A 19024-nucleotide genomic window follows, 5' to 3' on the forward strand; every position below is an offset into this window, starting at 1 on the left:
ATGTCCGAAACGAGTGAAAGAACGGTGCACAGGAACATGAAATCCTGTTCTTTCGCCTGCGTCTCAAGCCTTCTCCTGTCACCTCTCTGCGTTTGCGCGTCTCTCTCTTCTGAAAAACTGCGTCTTTCTGCGCGTCAGGGCTCTTCCACTGTGTGTCATCCTGCGTGTCGTCCCTTTTTCTTCGGGTCTGGCTGTGTTTCCCGCGCGCAGGGAAAAAGCGGGACAGCCTGTGGGCGCTCTCTGGGTGTACAGACAGCAGAGGCTTTCGTGAGCTGCCTTTCTTCCCCCGAAGCAAGTTTGTGTTTTTTGTACGCAACATTTAACTACACAACGTTATGCCAAGAAGGATCCCAGATTACCCTGATTATCTTTGTTATATTAATACATGGTGTTCAATTGGTTCTATTTCCACAATAGTTATCATCTTAACTATGCTCTGCTAACACAATAGAACTTCTACAGTGATTACAAACCTCCTTTCTCCAATACCATATTTGGTACCTTGGCTACTTGGAGGATACTACGTATCTGATGTACCATTAAAACGATTCTTTGTATTACATTTTATATTGCCTTTTATAGGTTGTATTATAATAGTTTTACATATCTTCTACTTACATTTAAATGGTTCAAGTAACCCTGCAGGTATAGATACCGCGCTTAAAGTTGCCTTTTATCCTCATATGTTAATGACGGAAGCTAAATGTCTATCATACTTAATTGGATTAATCTTCTTACAAGCGGCTCAGTCTTTTCTTCTCGAAGCGGAGTCACGACCTATTTTTTTCTGCTTCTTTCGCAGCTTTCGCTGTTCAATTAGCTAGAGAGAGGACAGGTGGGGCCAGCGAGAAGAAAGCAAAGACAGCTCATGAAGCCGCTGGACAGACATGAAAAGAAAGAAGTCTGGACCTATTTGAGTGCTAGAGACGGCAACAATGAGGCGCCGCTTCCTCGACGTTCGTGAATCAGGAAACGCGAAGGGAAATGTGAAGGGTGGAAAAAGACAAGTCTTGCCGAAAGACACACGGCACACGTCTCCAGAGGGAGCAAGCATTCCCGACGCTGCGACGGGAAAATCCAAACAAAACGATTCCTGGAAAGGTCTAAAGCAACCTTTCCTCCACCCTCACGGTCTCGGATCCGTGCAGGCGTTTTTTCTCGCTCGAGTGTGACGAAACCTCGAAAAAGTGCGACGCACTCACGGCGAGCGCCTCGTGCACGCAAAAACAAGAGAGGTCCCCTCTCCGTCGGGTGTAGTGTCACCTGAAGAGCAGTGCAGCGGGCGGGGTATCCGCCAGCTGTAGTCCTGGCATCGTTCTCGCCATATTTTCGAACCGACAGAACCGGAGAAGAGAGAAAAACTTGTAGACAAAGCCATGAGAGTGCGTCTGGACACCCGGATTTTTCCGCGCTTTTTCGCGAAGGCAAAAGACACCAATGGGCTTGGAAAAAAGAGGCGGACCTCGGTGTACATACACCTGGAGAGAATGATGGAGAGGCAGTGGAGAAACGAGGGCGTCGAGTTTGTCTCCCGCGGGGAGCTAGTGCCTCGTCGCAGCGAAGAAGGCGGTGACCTTTTCAAGGTTGTCTTTCATCGTGTCATCCTCGACCGATTTTTGAATCAAAATGCACAGGAATCCTGTCACGACCATAAAGAAGCCTGAAAGCACAACACAGTCAACGCTTCCCTGTCTGTGATTTTCTTTCCTCTCTTTGTTTTTGCCGTTATCGCCTTCCCTCTCCTCTGTCTCTCGCTCGATTTCTCTCGTTGTTCGCACTGTCCTTTCTCCTTTCTCCTCGGAGCGTCTGAGATTTCCTGCTTCGCGCAGCACCACCTCACTTCTGTGGAGAGTGCAGGCCCAGTACTATCGGCTTGGGAGAGACACAGCATGTTTTCTCTTTTCTCTCTCAGCAAGAGCAGGCCTCCTCTAAGACACACACACGCGCGATTAAAAAGAACGAGGAAACGCGCAAGGCGAGCTAAACATTTCAGTCTGGCGCGAAACAACCGGCGACCCTGGGGGAAAAGTTCGCCGACAAGAACAGAGAAAGTGAAAGAGAAGAGGCAAAAAGTGCAGCTGAAAGACGTTTAGGAGAGACGAAAAGACGAAAGGAAAAAAGAAAAGGCAACCGAGCGCATGCTTTTCGCTGGTGAAAAAACAGTTTCAAGCCGCGTCGTCTCTCTTACCGGGGACGGTGTACAAAGAGGCGACGCTGCGGAGAGCCAGACTGACCAACCCTAGAGAGAAGAAAAACAGAGCGATTTCTCGTTCACGCTTTCGTTTACGAATGCGGTTTTCGCTTCTCAGTGCGAGCGTTTGTCCACACGCTATGTGGATGCAAAGGAAGAGATGCTTCGTCCAATCTCTCAAACCGTCTCCCCGCCGCAGGACGTCCCATCTACAGAGCACTACAGAGCGAAACCATTTGTGACGAGAACGAGCTGTATGTACACTCGAGCACTGAGAAGGCCGCGACTTGCATATAGTTTACTGCAGCTGACACTGTTGCACGCAGCTTTTGCATATGCCGCAAAATGCCGGAAATAGAAATGCAAACGGGACAGACGTCGCCACGCTCTCGAAATCAATGCCTGCACCAGGAAACCTCTCGCCGCAAATCTGTTTTATTAATGTGGACATTCCTGCGTACCTCACTATATACAAAAAAGTTAAGTATACGCATACAAGCATATTATACATATATAGTATATGTATGTATGTATGTATATATATATATATATGTATATATGTATGTATATGAGAGCGTAAGAGACGTGGACAACTGAGAGAGGGGTAGTACCTAGGTGCATGTAGAAGAGGCCTTTGTAGACGGGACTGTCCAGGAAGACGCAATTGTCCATGAGTTTCTTCTGGAGAGTTGAAAGCTGAGCAAACTGGCCTGCCTCGCGAAGGACGACAATCAGCCCCAGACACCTGAGCAGACAAACGCATGATTTCCGGAGTGACACAGCGCCAGAAACACATCAGACCGAAATAAGGTCGACGGAAACAGAAAGAATAGACCTGCCAAAACAGAAAAATACGTAGCTGCATGCAATGGAGAGAGAGCGAGAAAAGAGGGGCTGCCGAATGGTGTGCCGCAGCTGTGTACATCTCTGAAGAGAAGAGGCCGCAGATCGCCACACTAATGCACAAAAAAAATCGGTACCGTGTTCATAGGTAATATACGCGGACCACGCAATTTAAATACTGTATATACAGTTGGAGACGGCAAGTACCTTCCACGCGGAAAGACACCAGGAATGCAACTCTGTAGCTATACACATACACCTGTATAGGGACGTGTACAGCTGTATAGGTGAATATTATGCTTCTGAAAATCCGAAGAGGTGCTGTGTCTGATGTGGAAGCGTTTGACTCACGTCTGGGCAACGGTCAGGCCGTATGTGGCAGGATCAATAAGGAAGTGCATGACGTCGACTGCAGCCAGAAGGGAAATTCCCGCGTTCATCAGCCCTCCCAGAAGGCAGAGGAAACGTAGAAAGTTGGGAGCTAAAGAACGCAAAACACACAGAAGCGCCACTGAGTCAACGCCAATAAAACGTGTTTTGAGAAGTTCATCAATACACTCATGTATATATATATATATATATATATATGTATGCTTACTTGTGTACATGGATGTGCATGCACCCATGCGAATACAAGCCTCCGTAGAGACAGATATATATATATATATATATATATATAAGTTGTGTCTGTCTTGAAGTTCGGTTTGTGTCTAGACACTGTAGAAGGCGGCAGGATATCACGAAAGGGAAAAAAGTAAAAAGGTGCACCCACGCGAGAGAAACTGCCATCGACGTTTTTTCAGACTCGAAGGCTGCTTTCTCAACGTGAGAAGAGGGAGGAAAGACGCCAGAAACAGAGTCGGCGATAAATCTCGGACGGAAGCATTCAGGACGATCTCCCTCCTATCACGTGACCCTACACCGGTCGACCAGCCGTCAGTGGCGGGAGGCTGTCGCTCTCCCGTCTCTTTCAGATCTTCCAGAATTGTCGTTCCCTTGGTCTCTCTCGTGGTTGTCCCCCGAATGACAAAACAGTCGCGTGATTCTTTCGTTTTGTGTTTCCACAGAGTGTTCCCGGTGTGTCTCTCTCTGTGTGAAAAGCCGCCAAGAGAATGCCTTCCTCTCTCCCTTTCTCGCCTTCTTCCGCCTTCCCCGTGTGTGTTGTCTTCCTCGCGCTTCTCGGTCCTCTCTTCCCCCGCGCGCCCGTCGCCCCTGTTTGCCGCGCGGCCGCAGCTTTTCCGTCCTTCTCTCCTCGCGCGCGTTCCACGGGAGACTCACTGTCCTTTCGGGGTGAGACCGCGCTTCGGATGCCGAGTCTGTCGGGACCATCGTCGCAGAGGGAGGCGCGCGCCTCCACGTCAGACGTCTCAGACCGGTCGAGCGAACCTTCCAGAGAGGCCTTAATCGTCGGGGGAAGAGGCGAGACAGACGCCCGCGAGATGACCCATTTCGGACGCGGAGAGCCTTCAGCTGAAACTGCAGTGCGCACAGCTGGAAGGACCGTAGCTCTTCGCGGCTGCGCGTGCGCCTGTTCACTGTCCGCGAAGATGCGCGGAAGGATGTTAGGCGTCCCCGACACGCTCGCACTCCGCGGTTGAGCGCAGCGGACAACTGAAAAGGACGAAGGCGGCGAAGCGGCCAGATACGCAAGGTGATTGTGAGCTGCAGTCGAGGCAAGGACCGGCTGGCGATTGCTCTCAGGCGCCGCCATCGTTAAAGAGGGGAGGAAGAAAGAGGGGAGGAAGAGAAGAAAAAGAGAGGAAGAGATGAGGAGACGAGGAGAAGAAGGCCTGCAAGTGAGAAGACAGAGACGGACCGCGTCACAGAGAAAGACGATCGGGTGAAAAGAAAAATGAAGAGACAAGAGGGAGGACAGAGGAGAGGGGAGGGGAACGGGGGGAGAAGTGTGGCGTGTGCTGACTTCGAGAGACCTTCAGAAACGACGCGCAGGAGCTGAAGGCAAGGGCGAGCGGGAGAAGAAAAAGAAAACGGATACGAGCAGCGGACAGTGCCGGCGATCGCAGAGAGAATGACCAAGGAAAGGTCGGAAGCGGAGACCAGAGCCGTGGACTGCGCGATGTAGAGAGAGCGCGAAAAGACGAGCGGAAAACTCAGGCGAGAGGGGACTGGAGAGTTTCTCGTAGAACAGCAAAGCGCGTTTCGGACTCCGCTTCGCGCCAAGAAAGCCCGGAGGCTGCGAGAAGCAACGGTCGCTGGGCAAGGCTTGTTGGACACAGAGGGATAAGACCCGGACGGAGAAAACGGCAAGCAAAAGAAGAAAGGGAAGAATGGAACAGAAGAGCGAAAACGAGCTGCGAAAACGCGTGCGCTGTCAGGCGAATCGCAGAGTGACTCTGACAGTTCACGTGGACGGCGAGCTGCGGCAGACGAGCACAAACCGGTGCCTCAGCGGTGAAAAGCGGGGTTCTCGTTTGTCTCTGGTTTCTCAGCCCAAGTTACGCGCGCGCCTCAACGAGGAGAAAGAGGAAAACACAGACGTGTTTTTCGAGAGCAGTCAAGCCTCGAGCAAGCGCGCAAGACGAGGGAGGCCGCAAAATCGCTCGAAATCTGACGGAAAACGCGGCAGCTGCCACGACAAGAGAACCGATTTCAGGTGTACAGACACCCGAAGGAAACGCGTCGGCTTGAGAAGGGTGCAGACTCGCAAAAAAGGCGTTTTCGGTTTCCTTTCCCGGCGCGTTCTGCGCATGTGCTCGAGGAAAGAGAAGAGCGAAAGGCGAGTCCGCGCGATTCGCCGTCCTGTCGCCAACCAGCCGGCCGAGCGTGTCCTGCAAGAAATGCGGGAGGCGGGACCCCACGGGTTCGATCGCCGTTCTGGCGTGAACTCTCGACTTTTTCCGCGGTCAAAAGGCGGGAAAACACTTGAAACGCGCGCTTCTCTTCCGCCAAAGACAGAGCCCCGGGGCTCACGAACGTGGGCAAGTCGCCGGTCGCCAGTTCCTCGTGAGTCTCGCCTCACCGACTCCGCGCATACGCAAGACACTCCGCGGGAAAAGTCGGCGGGATCGGGAACAGAGACAAACTCCTGGCGTCTTCCTCCGCCAACTCGCCCTCGACAACGACGCGATTCTGTTGAGCAGACTGGGGCCGGAAAAGAGAAACCACGCGGCAGAAATGGTCCGGCAAAGTGCAGAACTCATTTCGCCCATCGGGGCCGATCAAACGGAATAGCCACGGTGTAACGCAGGGCGCGCAAAGCTGCCACATGTGGTTTTCCTTGGCTACGAGAGAGACCGTGCTTTTCTACGACCTTCGTACATGACGCTGCCACGTTCATTGAAACGGGAACTCCTGATTCACGAGAAAGTGGAAATAGAAAGTCCCCAAGCACGTGCAATTTCGGGTCATCGAGCCGTCGTGGATTCAAATATGCGGCGTGTCCTCATGAATATCCCACGTGGACCTACTGTGACCTGCAGTCGCTCTCAATTCTGATATCGTAAAGCATGTAGTGTGGACGCAAATGCAACGACACACCAGCATACACAGTTACACACCTGTGCATATATATCTAGGGATCTGCGTAATTCATCCATATATATATATATATGCCCGCACGTGCCGGAGGTCTTATAGATTTTATTTCTCTCCACAAGCACGAGAAAACCGCGGGAAACCTAGAATTTACAAATGCACATTAAAACAGACACACATCCTTCTGTGTACATGTATCTCTATGAGAACGCATATTCGACATATATATATATATATATACATATATATATATATATATATATATATATATATATATGTTCGCCTGACGTAGAGGGATGCATGACGTTGGCGAGTCAAAGAACACCTGAATGATTTCCCGGGGCTTCCATCACCAGCCGTTTAGAATGCATAGCCTTTCCTGAGGCTTGTGCCTGCCGCGTGCGGAATCCCTCCTCCTCTCTTTGTTCGGTAGATTTCTGGATCAAAATGCGAGCAAAGACGAGGCTGGTCCGTCGGTGACAGGCTGCAGGTGGACGTCTCGTGAGAAATTGCCGGACAAAGCTGCCTCGACTCTCATTCGTGCTTTATCAGGCGTCGAAGAACCGTAGAGCGGCAAATCAGTGTGTACCCACAACTTTTGAGCCCATGCGCCTAACTGCCATGGAGGAGCGACGAACCATTTTCAAGAAAGAGTGCAGAGGCCTCCAACACAAGACTTTACCTCTGTGCCCCTGTGTTTTCTGTTTTGAGGAAAAGGCCGAAATGACCACGGTGGAGGTGTCTGTGGGGAATCGTCGAAAGAGACACTTCGCCAACCTGCCTGACGTACACTGTGAAATGTGCGCTTCCCTGGCAAACTGTGACTCGGAGCACGGATGCCTTCTTTCCACCGGAAAGAAGATCCTTGTCGCTCTCTTGAGGAAGCGCACGGCGTAGACAAATGCCCCCGCAGGAAGGCAGACGACAGAAAGCATGTGCCTTGTAGCCTAGACGTGCGGCTCTCAGGGATGAAGGAAATGTGTGGGGTGTTAACTGAAGAAAAACAGACGACCGCAGAGAAGAGATCGAACAGGACGATCGGAAGAAGATAAACACACGAGAAAGAAGAAAGACTGACCCCTGTGAGAGCATTCATGGGTTTGCCTACTCAGGCGGGGAGTACAGGCGCGGCGTTCGCGCGAGTACATCGCCACCGGGAAAGCCTATGCGGATCCACCTTTTTGCTGTGAGGAAAAGCTCGCAAATGCATCTTCGTTGCTGCGTGATTTGAATCGAGACATCGCAAATATCCTTTGTAAACGCAGGGAAAGCGAACAGCCCCTCGTCCCGTGGAGGGAAACGCAGACTGAATATTCGGGGGAAAAAGAGCCTCTCGCAACTTCCGTCCGAGTCGGTGGAGACCGGGAGACACCAACCGCCCTCGTCTCTCCGTCACTCGTTCTCTGTGTCGCTTGTTCTTTCTGTGTGTTTCTTGCTCTCGCGCTTTCTCTCTCTGTCTCTCTTGTTTTCTCTCCTTAGCGTTTCGTCACCCCACAGTCTTCGAGGACTCGGCGGCAGGGCGGTGATACGAAGGGACATCGGTCCCCCTCGTCCTCTCCCCTTTGTCCCCTTTCCTCCAACAGATACTTGTGCGAAACTGGGGAAACCACAGAAAGCGCGCGACTGTCATGCTGAGAGCATTCAGGAGAGTTATGTCCAGGGCATATTTGAAAACCAACATACTGTGAGAACCACGCGTCAGAGGGAATGCCTGGACGCCTCTCTTAGTCTCCAACTCTACCTTATGAGGTATGCGCAGTTGCATTGGTCCCAGAGAGGACCAAACAGGCAACGTGTGAAACGAACTTTGCTCCGGTTTTCCCCGATCTCAGGCGAGAAACTTCGAACGGCGTGTGGACGAGAGGCTTTCAAGAGGAAAGGCGAATAGGAAATCTTTTCTGCCTTGCTTTGCTCCGAGTTTTCCCCACTTTGTTTCCTCGGCAAAAGTGTGATAGTGCGATGTCCTCCGCGCAGCGGCTAGTATGCGACGCTCTCTGCTTTCTGTCTACACATATAAACGGCCGTGTTGGAGTTCAAGGAGTCTCGCAAAATCGAGAATCACGAGGCAGACTCAGACAGACAGAGTCTTGCATTCTCGAGCACCGCAGCATGGCAAAAAGGTTCTCAGCTGCCTTCTGACGGGGTCATGTTCATTTCGGAAGTCTCTCCTGCGGAGAAGTCTCGTCAAAACCGCGCTGCGTCCTGCCGCATGCGAATCTCGGCGAGGCGAGGCTGTAAGGACGCAAACCTTTCAACTCTGAGGAGAGACAGAGAAGAGAGGAAGCAGAGAGAAGAGGAACACAGACCGGAGAAACGCGTAAAGGAAGAAGAGGCAGATGAGAGAGAGAGGAGAGAGGGAGGAGAGAGAGACGGAAGAAAAGACAGATATTGTGGAGCGGAGAGAGGAGCGAAGGCGGCTTCGGGCCTTGGAAAGGAGGAAGGTTTTTTCTGCATGCGTAGAGAAACGAAACAGCAAAAAGCACAGTTCACGTCACCCGGCAGCAGCCTGTTTGGCAAACTGCGAGAATCAGTCGTCGATGGCGCAGGCGAGGTAGAAAGAAGAAACACCCGAAAAAGACGCAAATCTAGCTTAATAAAGCGAGGGAAAGAGCATGATTTAGTTCTTTTTCCTTGCGTGATGTGTCCCTTTTTTCTTGAGTGAATGGTATCGGCGGTCCCTAAAGCTGATGCATGCAGCTTCTCAAGTGCAACTTTCGAGAGACAGAACGAACACCCCAAGCATTTTTCCTTGTCCCTTTGTTCTTGGTTTCTTCTTCATTCTTCTCTTCTTCTCTCCGCTTTTCCCTTGGAGACAGAACGCTGTTCTCAACCGACACAGACGATTGGAAAAGAGACTTCTGCGCTGTTCACGTTCTTTTCTGGTCTTGCTGGAGTCCGTCTCCTCTCGTTAACAAAAAGCTCTTTCCGTCGTTTCCTTTTTCTTCTCTCTTTCCGTCCTCTTCTTCTCCCTTCGGGTCAGCTGCCTTTTCCTCTTTAGCACTCTTCCCTCACTCTTACCTTTCGGCCTTTTTGTCTCTGTCTTCTTTCGCGCGTTTCGTCTTCCCTCGCCTTCCTTTCCCCGTCTTCCCTTAGTTGTCTCTCGTCTTCTCTGTCTTCTTTTGCCTTTCTCCCGTCGTCCTCCCCCCGCCACAAAACTCTCGTTTTTTCCTTCGTGCGTCCTCTCGGGCGGGCGGCCGTTTTGCGCTCCATCGTCGTGTTTCGCTCCACGTTCTTTCCAATCTCTCTTTGCCACGCGATCACCTCAACCGCACTCCCTTCTTTCTTTCCCTCCTTCTTTTTCTCTTCTTTCCCATTTCCCCCTCTCTTTTCCTCCCTTGTTTTCTTCCGCTCTTCAACATGGGGGAGGCTTCTGGAGGCCTGTCGGCGGCGCGCGTGCGAGAGCTGCTCCACGCCTCGTTGGGTTTCTCAACCCGCGCCGTCGCCGACATGGTTCTCGACGCGGCTCTCTCGTCTTCGTCTCTTTCTGCTCTCTCTTCTCGCCTCCAAGAAGTCGGACTCACTTCTCCTCAAGCTTCGCGCCTCGCCAGTGTCCTGTTCTCAGAACGCAATTCTTCTTCCACGTCTTCTTCCGCCGCGTCTTCCACGTCTTCTTCCGCTGCGTCTTCCACGTCTTCTTCCGCTTCTTCTTCTCATCGCGTGCGAGATGAGGAACCTCGTTCCCCGTCCCCTGAGGCCAAGCGGGCGCGCGCAGGAGCGGCTGCTTCGCCTGATGCAGAGCGGAGACTCGCGGAGGAGAGGGACATTGCAGAGAGAGACGCGTTTGCCGCGCGCCTCCGCGAGCGCGAGGAAGCGTCTTCTAGAAAAGTTGGATTCGCTCGGATTCGCCAGGCAGAGCTGGATCGCGAAGAGACACATGCGCGCGAAGAAGACGACAAAAGTGCAGATCTTCGAGATCCCGTCGCCGTGGTGCTCGAGGCGCGGAAGGGGCGAAACGAGAAGCTGCGAGACAACGAGGAGTACGTGAAGAGACTTCGCGAAGAGGCGCGCAGAACGTACTTAAAGAAACGCGAAGAAGACAGGATTGAGCTCGCCGAACGGACGCTCAGGGAGAAAGAGTGGATGTTTGCAGGCGAGAAACTGACCGAGAAGGAACGAAGGGATTTGGAAGTCGAACGCACCACGCTCGAGATTGCCAAGACCGTCGTTCGCGAGAGAGAGTCTCACGGAGTCGTCGACGCGTACGTGATGCCCGACTCCTACGACGAGGACCAAGCCGCGCGTCTGAATGTGATGCACCAGAAATACGTAGAAGCGAAGGAACATGTCAGCGAACAGCTGTTGGTGGAGCGTCAGAAGGCGTCTCACGCTCGTGCGACGTTCGGCGCCCAGCGAGGCAGAGACACAGAAGCGAAGAGCTATGCTCTGCTCAACGAGGAAGGCGCTGCAATCGACTTCGAACTCCTCGAAACACACGGCAAACAACCTCTCGACGACGAGGACTGGAACCTGTCGCGCGAAGAAAAAGAAGAGAAAGCCAGACAAAAGCGCAAACTCGCAAAGCTCTCTCTCCAGGTGAGCATCGGACCTCTTCCAATAGTCTTTTGGATCGCGATCCGCGGCGAGCCGGCGCTAGTGCTCAGCTGGTCATCTCCCCTCTTCTGTTCGAGGGCCCCCGTCGACTCGTCGCCTTCCCTCGCATCGACGGCTTCGGCAGACAGAGAGACACCGTTTTCTCTCCTTTTGGTTCCCTCGGTAGACAGGTTTAAAAAGCTCACTATGGAGCTGCAGGTCGCCGAATGCGTGCAAACGTCTCTTCCCTTCATTCCCTTCATACCGTTTCTCTTTCCGCCCTTCTCGACGTTCATGCTTCTCTGTGTCTGGAGGGATCACAACTCGGCTTCTCACTGCGCTGCTGACATGCGATGACAGCCTCTCTCAAGAGTGTCTCTCTCATCTCTCTCTTCTCAAGAGTGTTTTTTTTGCCTCTCTTTCTTTCAGCCGTTGCTTTTCGTTGCTAGGTTGAGTTGTAGCGAGAAATATATTTCCCCAGCCTGTGCGGACATTGTGCCTCGCGTGTTTTCAGGAGGAGCGGAAGATGCTACCCGTCTACGCCTACCGAACTGAGTTTCTGAAAGCCGTTCGCGAGTACCCTGTCCTTATTGTGGTTGGGGAAACTGGGAGCGGAAAGACCACGCAATTGCCCCAATACCTCTACGAGGTGGGATACGGAAAGGCCGGGAAAATCGGGTGCACTCAACCCCGACGCGTTGCCGCGATGTCCGTCGCTGCGCGAGTCGCGACTGAAGTCGGATGCAAACTCGGCCTCGAGGTAAGCGCCACGCCCTCTCTTTTGCTCTACATATACATGTATCTCTTTATCTATCTTTATCTCTCCATCGATTTATCTCTCCAGCGATTTATCTCTCCATCGCTTTAACTCTATCGCTCTATCTCTCTATCTTCTCTCTTTCTGTGCCTATCTCTCTGTCGCTCTCTGTATCTTTCTCTGTATCTTTCTCTGTATCTCTATGGTTTCTCTGTTTCTGTGCCTATCTCTCCGTCGCTTTATCTCTGTACAGATGGCTGCTGCTTTTGTGTGCATTGCGTGACTTGCGTGTCTCATTTTCTCTCGCAGCGTCTCGCGGTGTAGGCAACTCTGCGCGTCGGCACGTCGCCCGACCTTTCTAAAAATCATTTTTGTCCCCTATTTTATAAATTGCATGCGTTTTGCAGGTGGGCTACTCGATTCGCTTCGAGGACTGCACATCGGACAAGACGGTCCTAAAGTACATGACAGACGGGATGCTCCTTCGCGAGTTCCTCACCGAACCAGACCTCGCGAGTTACTCTGTCATGATGATCGACGAGGCGCACGAACGCACGCTGCACACAGACGTCCTCTTCGGTCTCGTAAAAGATCTGGCCAGGTATACAGGCAGAAGCACTCACGAGCTTCGTCAAAAGCGAAAAGAATCCACAGAGAAAAACGGAGAGACGGAGACTTGGAAAGAGAGAGATACTCAACACGTTTCCGCCTTGACGCGTCGAGGCGTGCACAAGCGCTAGCTCCCTACACAACGCTGTACATGCATATGTGCCTGTATTGACGCATGCATCTATGTTCGAGGGACAATTACAGGTATATAGATATGTATATGGACATATATGCACATATATATATATATATATATATTTCAACATATATGTATATGTATATGCTTGCGTGTGAGTGTATTATTCTTCTAAAAAGATCTTGTGTATTTTGATCATCTCTTTCTTTGCGTGTGAGTTGGCTAGATTGCTCGTTTGTGCGTTTTCGCCCATCGAGACGTTTTCGTCCTGCAATCTGTCTCCGCTTCGTTTTCGAATTAAAACCTGCGAATTGCGTTCGTGCTGTGGCTTCCCACAGACGAGATTTCTCTCCGCAACGAAGTGGGGGGAAAACGCACTTGGTTTTTTCCTTTTACGATTTGTTGTGCGCTGCAGATTTCGGGACGACTTCAAACTGATCGTTTCCTCTGCGACGCTCGAGGCCGAAAAGTTCTCAGAGTACTTCGACCGTGCTCCGATCTTTCGGATTCCTGGGCGGCGCTACCCCGTACAGATTTACTACACGAAAGCGCCTGAAGCGAACTTCATCGACGCAACTGTCGTGACCGTTTTGCAGATTCATTTAACTCAGCCCCTCGGAGACGTTTTGGTTTTCCTTCCGGGACAACAAGAAATCGAAGAGGCTCTCGAGGAGCTGGAGAGAAGGTGAGAGGCGAAACAGTGGCGGCTGGAACCGAAGGTTTAGGCGACAGGCAGGTTGCCAAGGCTAGTGAGAGAGAGAAAGGAGAAAGAGAGAGGCAGGAGCAAGAGAGAGAAAGGAGAAAGAGAGAGAAAGGAGAAAGAGAAAGGAGAAAGAGAGAGAAAGGAGAAAGAGAGAGAAAGGAGAAAGAGAGAGGAGGGAGAAAGAGAGAGGAAGGAGAAGAGAGAGGAAGGAGAAGAGAGAGGAAGGAGAAGAGAGAGGAAGGGGAGAAAGAGAAGGAGTAAAAATGCGGGACCGTTGCTGTGTTGAGAGGGATTGTTGCGTTGCGTTATGAGGATGTTGCGTCTCTTTGTTTTCAGTTTTTTCGGGCTATTTCGGATTTTCGTTTTTTGCTGCTTTAAAATACTGCGGGAGAAACGCGGCGGACCATTTGGTCTCTAGATGTTTCCTTTTTCCCTTTCTCAGGACTTCGGCGTCCTCGTCTCACGGCTTGACTGTGTTTTTCATCTCTTGTTTTCTTCTCGTTTTTGCAAATCTGGTGTTCCCAGGGTGCGAGGTCGCGGGACGGACATCGGCGAGTTGATTTTGCTGCCGATTTACTCCACGCTCCCCGGGGAGCTCCAGGCGAAGATTTTTGAGCCCACGCCGGAGAAGGCGCGGAAAGTCGTTATCGCCACAAACATTGCGGAAACTTCGATTACAATCGACAACATCGTCTACGTCATCGACTGCGGATTCTGCAAGCAAAACACGTACAGCCCCAAAACCGGTGAGCCCTCAAGACGAAAGGAGACCCGAGAATCCAGGAGAAAGAAGAGACAAACGAGCGAGAGGAAGAGCACTAAAGACTGAAAAGGAACAGAAGACGAGGAAGACAGTACAGGGAAAGACAGAACGGGCGACAGCAGAAGGAATGCGAGACAGAAAAGGGAGGACAGGATAGACAGAAAAAAAGACAAGAAACGGACCAGAAGAGAAAATGACAGGAAGAAAGAGACAGGAAGAGGTCGAGAAAAGAGGGAGGGAAGAGGAGCGACAAACCCCGAGAGAAAACGGAGACGAACGGGAGAGCAGGCCGAGAAGCCGTTGGCAGTGTTGTTTTTTCGCCCGCGTCTTTTTTGTCGACATTTGCTTCGACACATTCGAGGCCTTCTGCGCCTTTTTTCTCAGGCATGGAGTCGCTGGTTATCGTCCCTTGTAGCAAGGCTGCAGTGAATCAGCGTGCAGGCCGCGCGGGGCGTGTGCAACCGGGGCACTGTTTCCGACTCTACACGCGGTTTTCGTACGAGAAGGAAATGGAAGACGCGAATATTCCCGAAATCCAGAGAACGAGTCTGGGCCACGTCGTCCTCGCGCTGAAGAGTCTCGGCATCGACGACCTCATCAACTTTGACTTCATGGACCCGCCGCCTCCAGAAACACTCATCAAAGCTCTTGAGCTCTTGTACGCTCTCGCGGCTCTTAACGACAAGGTAACAGCGCGGTCGAGGACACACGCATGCATCGCGAGAAAACGGCGCATAGAGCTCAAGAGCGTTTCTCACGGACACCAACTGTTAACAGATGCGAATGTCCTTATTTGTGAATAACTGGATGTCTGTATGCACGCGTCTACATTTGTACTGCTGCCTGTGTCTCGATCTCTCTGTGCGTCGGGATCTGTCGCTCACTCTGTCTATCGCTCTCTTTATCTGTCTACCTTCCCCGCTGTTTTTCTCTCTCTCGTTCTGTCTCTGTGTGTGTTTCGCTGTAGAGATACATCTATGTCTATCTCAGTACGCGCGAGAAAATCTCTCTCTCTACACGGATCTACAGTTTCGTAATTGCAAGTTTGTTCTTCCGTGGCGATCTGCGCTGTGCACTGCTTGCGTCCTGCGCCCGTCAAACGTGGAGAGCAAGACGCCTGTTTGGAGATTGCAGAGACATCGGCGTGCACGTGCTTGCGCGGATTCGTGGCGGGAAGAAATCCCACGCGAGTGCTGTCCGATCAAAATTCTCACCACGTGCGCGAGGGAGGGGCGTCGACACGCGCGTTTCTCTTCTTTTAGGGTCAGTTGACGAAGCTTGGCAGACGCATGGCCGAGTTTCCCTTGGAACCCATGTACTCCAAGATGATTCTCCAAGGCGAGAAGTACAAATGCGTCGACGAATGCATCACGATTTGCGCCATGCTGGGCGTCGGCAACAGCATCTTCTACCGACCCAAGGACAAGGCGATGCATGCAGATAACGCGCGAAAAAACTTCTTTCGTCCAGGCGGTGACCACCTAACTCTCCTCAACGTCTACAAACAGTGGGAAGAAACTTGTAAGTGGCTGTGGGCGCGAGCTCGAGAGGCATGTGTCTCGAGCTCCCTGTGTCGCTTTTTTTCGGAGACGCCTTGTTCTGCCTTGATCCTGTCTCCAAAACCTTTGGTCTTTGTAGACGCAGCTGTCGACCCCAAACGCCTCCTTGCTGAACTCGATTGCTGTCGCCTGTTCCTAAACCTCCACGACACAGTGAAGCCTCTACATGTGCATATATATCATATATATATCATGATTATGTTGATGCATATGGATATCTATACGTTGATTTATATGTCGATAAATCCGCAGATACGTGGATGCGTGGAGATGTGGATATCTGCATATCTAGGGACGTAGTAAAGAAGACTGGATACAAAAGCGTTTGTGCGTATCGACATCCAGAGGGAGATACATGCATGAATAGGTGTATGTGGAGGCCGTTTGTGTATGCTGGCGTGTACATGGACTCTGCATTTGCGCTTCGGGCGTGTTTCGGTGGTTTTTTCAGCTTTTTCTGTCCCCTGGTGCTACGAGAATTTCGTCCAACACCGATCCATTCAGCGCGCGCGGGATGTCCGGGAACAGCTGCTCGACCTTCTCGACCGAGTCGAGGTGGAACCTTCTTCCGACCCCACGGATGCAAACGCCATTCGAAAAGCAGTCACTGCCGGCTTCTTTACCCAGGTTCGTTCTTCTCTTCTAATATGTACTTACGTGTATATACTGATATACGTGCATGCGTACATATATATACTTGTGCAAACACACGGACGCACCTATATATATATATATATATATTACATATCTATTTATATAAGTATTTGTATGCATATATGTCGATATAGGTACGCATGTCTGTTTGCATGTGTTTATGTATGTATATATATCTAAAGATGTAGATGTGTCTCTCAAGATACGTCGACATATCTCTCTCCTGCTCTCTTTGTATACCTATCTGTCCATGTGTATGTCTCTGCGTCCGTGCGCCATCTATATCCATTATGTTTTATATTGTGTGTGTATACATATATATATATATATATATACATGTATATATAAGTATATATATATATATATATATATATACATACATACATACATACATACATACATACATACATACATACATACATACATACATATACATGTATATATGTATATGCAGAAATGTCTGTCTCTCTCTCTCTTTCTCTACGTATGTCCATGTCTGTACTTATGTGTTTATGCTTCTAATGGTTTTTTCAGGGCGCTCGAATGAACCGCAATGGGACGTACTCCACTATTAAGCAGCCCCACACGGTGGAGATTCATCCCCAGTCGAGTTTGTTTGGCGAGAGCCCAAAGGTCGTCTTATATACGGAGTTGGTTTTGACGACGAAAGAGTACATGCGGAACGTGCTGGAAATTCGGCCCGAGTGGCTTCTCGAAGTTGCGCCCCACTTTTACCGAGACAAGGAACTGGAGTTGGGGAAAATGCCGATCCAGATGAAGAACGCGCAGAGAGTGAAACAAGAAACGGACTAACAAACCTGACAGACCTATTATCACGCCAACATATGTATGTACATTAAGTTCGTGTAGGTAGGTGTTGCATTTGCGCGTCTATGTACATACATCTATATATATATATATATATATATATATATGGCATACATATAATATATATGTTTATGGGTAAATATCCATGTATAGAGATACCTGTACCTGCTTGTGCTTTCTTGAGTACTCGGCATTTACGTATACATACCAAAAATAACATTCTCACGAAACCGGTCGATCTGACGTCCATAAAAAGGGGATGTGTTTTGTTTCCTTTTCTCATTTCGAGTGCCTGGCCTTGTGAACCTTCCAATCGGTCGTGCGACGTTTTTCCTTCCCTTTAAAAGTATTTCTAATTTAAAACCGTGATCTGTCTGTTCGTTGCATGCATTCGAGTTGAAAAAGCATTTACAGGCGAGACTGTCGAATCTCCGGCGAGGTGGCCGATCCACGTTCTCTTTCTGGCCCACCGCCGGCTCTCACGTCTTTTCTCTCTCTTTCAGTCGAGGAAGGTCGTGACGATTAAGTGTCTCTGCAGCTGTCTGCGCTTTCTCATTTCGATTTCTTTAAATCCAAAAACGTTGATGCAGTTCAGCCGACCACCGATAGCGCTCGAAGACTCTGGGGTTCGCCTGCCTGCGCCTTTGTGTCAGCCCTCTGCTTCCACTCTTTTCGGTACGAGCATTTTCCACGGATTCACTTTCAGCGTTTTCAAGGTTGTTCGGATGCTAACAGCTCGTATTTAGATCTCAGGTATTAAACGTGGACGAACCAGGGATTTCGGTCAGGGCGTAAACTGCACGAACGCGACGGACTCGCAATGCATGCAGATGTGGCGTAGACGGAAAAGGATCCTCCCAGTTGTGCACACTTTCTAAACACTTGCCGTTTTCTTTCGAAAAAGCGACGGCGTCTCGACCGCGCTCTGTGTGCTTCCCATTCGACTCCCACAAGAGTCGGGGTGACGCACGGAACCTGCGATTTGTTTCTGTCTCTCGTTCGAAACAATTCTCAAAACTCGAGCGTGTCCTCTCAGACGCGCTGGTGCCTACGCGGCATTCAAAAGCCCGTTCACCTTGATAGATCGCACGCAAAAACGGTTTCTACCTGTTTTGCATGCAAACACAATCTGCCAAAGCGTTAGTGAAACACCCCCTGGGTGGGTGAAGAACGGTGGAGTGAGGAATGCGCGCGATCGTGTGTAGTAACCAAGGAGAGTTTGCTCTTCGTTTCGAGACCAGGGTGCGAGCAAATGTACTGATGAACCCCCGGGTTGGGACGGCTTCGCTTTTTAAGCCGCACAGCCTCCCTGAAAATACCGATTAGACAAGATGGGACGTGGGGTGAAGACTCGTGTCAGCTATGGGATTGGTCCGTGCTTGGTGACATGTTTGCTATTCTTCTTATAGGCGCAGTTCCCCTGATGTCCAGGGGGAAGGGGGCGGGCATTTCACTAACCGCAGTTCCCCCCGGTGGTATTTAAACTCAGTTTCTCTCGAAAAGGAGCGAACGCCGAGGGCGTTTCGCTCATGCTCTGTAAGCCTTTCGTTTCCGAGCAGAGAGTTTTGAGTACAGAGGTGGGGACCGGAGACCTTTGCAGGGTGGAGGGAAAACGATTTGCCCGACAGAGACGGCTTGGTCTCTCAAAGCGCCAAGAGCGACAACGCCAAATCCGAATCCTTTCGGGGTGTATGTACACCATGAGACACATGCCACTATGATGCGTGCGAGAGTGACAAAACTTCTTTTTGAGAAACGTTTGGCCGTTCCCAGAACGTTTCCCTTCCCCGCGCGGTCACAATCTCAAATCGCTTCGAGGCGTCCTCCCCTTTTCGTGACGTTTTTCTGCTTCCTCTCCGGCGCTCCGGTTTTTCGAAAACGCGCATGCAAGGACCCGACACAAAACCGACGCCTGACCTCCGTACACTTCGACAAGCATGCATATTATAAATATCA

General features: G+C 50.7%; 2 protein-coding genes across 2 annotated transcripts; one reads left to right on the forward strand and one right to left on the reverse strand.

Moving 5' to 3' along the window:
* Positions 1–1541: 1541 nt before the first annotated feature.
* On the reverse strand, positions 1542–4745 carry NCLIV_024290 (conserved hypothetical protein; the record flags this gene model as incomplete). The annotated part of the gene is made up of 5 exons (XM_003882624.1): positions 1542–1660; positions 2189–2239; positions 2803–2936; positions 3386–3515; positions 4313–4745. 5 exons carry the CDS (start codon positions 4743–4745, stop codon positions 1542–1544), a joined length of 867 nt encoding a protein of 288 aa, XP_003882673.1.
* Positions 4746–9886: 5141 nt separating this feature from the next.
* Positions 9887–17053, forward strand: NCLIV_024300 (hypothetical protein; the record flags this gene model as incomplete). The annotated part of the gene is made up of 9 exons (XM_003882625.1): positions 9887–11062; positions 11574–11819; positions 12224–12417; positions 12977–13246; positions 13790–14010; positions 14412–14713; positions 15290–15548; positions 16038–16213; positions 16775–17053. The coding sequence occupies 9 exons, from the start codon at positions 9887–9889 to the stop codon at positions 17051–17053; spliced, it is 3123 nt and encodes a 1040-aa protein (XP_003882674.1).
* Between the last annotated feature and the right edge of the window lie 1971 nt (positions 17054–19024).

This window comes from Neospora caninum, chromosome VIIb, assembly GCF_000208865.1.
Source record: "Neospora caninum Liverpool complete genome, chromosome VIIb".
NCBI classification, from domain to species: domain Eukaryota; phylum Apicomplexa; class Conoidasida; order Eucoccidiorida; family Sarcocystidae; genus Neospora; species Neospora caninum.